Raw genomic sequence first — 815 nt, 5'->3', positions numbered from 1 at the left:
CTAGGTGGTGCCATGGATAAAGCACTGGCCCTGGAGTCAAGAAGACCCAAGTTCAAATTCTGCCTCAGACACTTATTAGCTGTGTGACCCTAGATAAGTCATTTAACCACAACTGCCTCCCCACCATCCCCAAAAATAAAGAGACTAAGATTGAAAAGCCAAGTACTCCTCTTCCTTCTGACTCCACTTTCACCACCACTTGTAAAGACCCTCCCAGGAAAACATACCCACCACCCCTTCTCCCACCCCTCACCAGTATTTCCTAAACTGTCCCTTTAAGAGGACAAATGACCTCTTAGGGTAGCCAGCCCGAATACCTCATCAGCCTGAAGCAATCTCGGTGGGTGATGGTGTGAGGTCCTGTGCTCTCGCTCATACCGTACAGCTCACACACAGGAATGTCCAAGCTCAAGAAAAACTCCATCGTATCTCTGGTGAGGGGGGCAGCCCCACTAAAGTAATGGGCACAGCGGTCTAGGCCCAGTGCAGTTCGGACTTTGGAAAACACAAGCCACTTGGCCACATAGTAGCTCAGAGAAAAATCTGTCTCCCTTTAAAAGAAAGCAAAACCAGGGCCTTGTCAGGGCCTTTGGGTTCATCACAACCCTCAACCCCTACCGCCAACCTCTTTTCCCATTTCTGTGCACTTTCATCTGAATCGGCCTGTAGGGTAAGTATAATTATCCCTATTTTACAGATAAGAAAACATGGACTCAGAGTGCATAAGTAAGTGACTTTCGGAGAGAGGGAGGGATGGAGGGAGAGAGGGAGGGAGAGAGAGAGAGAGAGAGAGAGAGAGAGAGAGAGAGAGAGAG

General features: G+C 49.0%; 1 protein-coding gene across 1 annotated transcript in view; it reads right to left on the bottom strand.

Annotated features, from left to right (window-relative positions):
- ACSBG2 (acyl-CoA synthetase bubblegum family member 2) overlaps nt 1-815 on the bottom strand; it is a 63,744-nt gene that overhangs the window by 8,854 nt on the left and 54,075 nt on the right. The window contains exon 11 of the mRNA XM_069082871.1: nt 318-551. Coding sequence (XP_068938972.1) covers nt 318-551 — 234 coding nt within the window. The remainder of the gene's footprint in view (nt 1-317; nt 552-815) is intronic.

This window comes from Petaurus breviceps, unplaced genomic scaffold (genome assembly GCF_028583685.1).
Source record: "Petaurus breviceps papuanus isolate PSGF00001 unplaced genomic scaffold, PetGlider_PUasm1.0 172, whole genome shotgun sequence".
Classification (NCBI taxonomy): domain Eukaryota; kingdom Metazoa; phylum Chordata; class Mammalia; order Diprotodontia; family Petauridae; genus Petaurus; species Petaurus breviceps.
The sequence above is the reverse complement of the archived record's forward strand: the minus strand, read 5'-3'. Positions and strand labels throughout refer to the sequence as shown.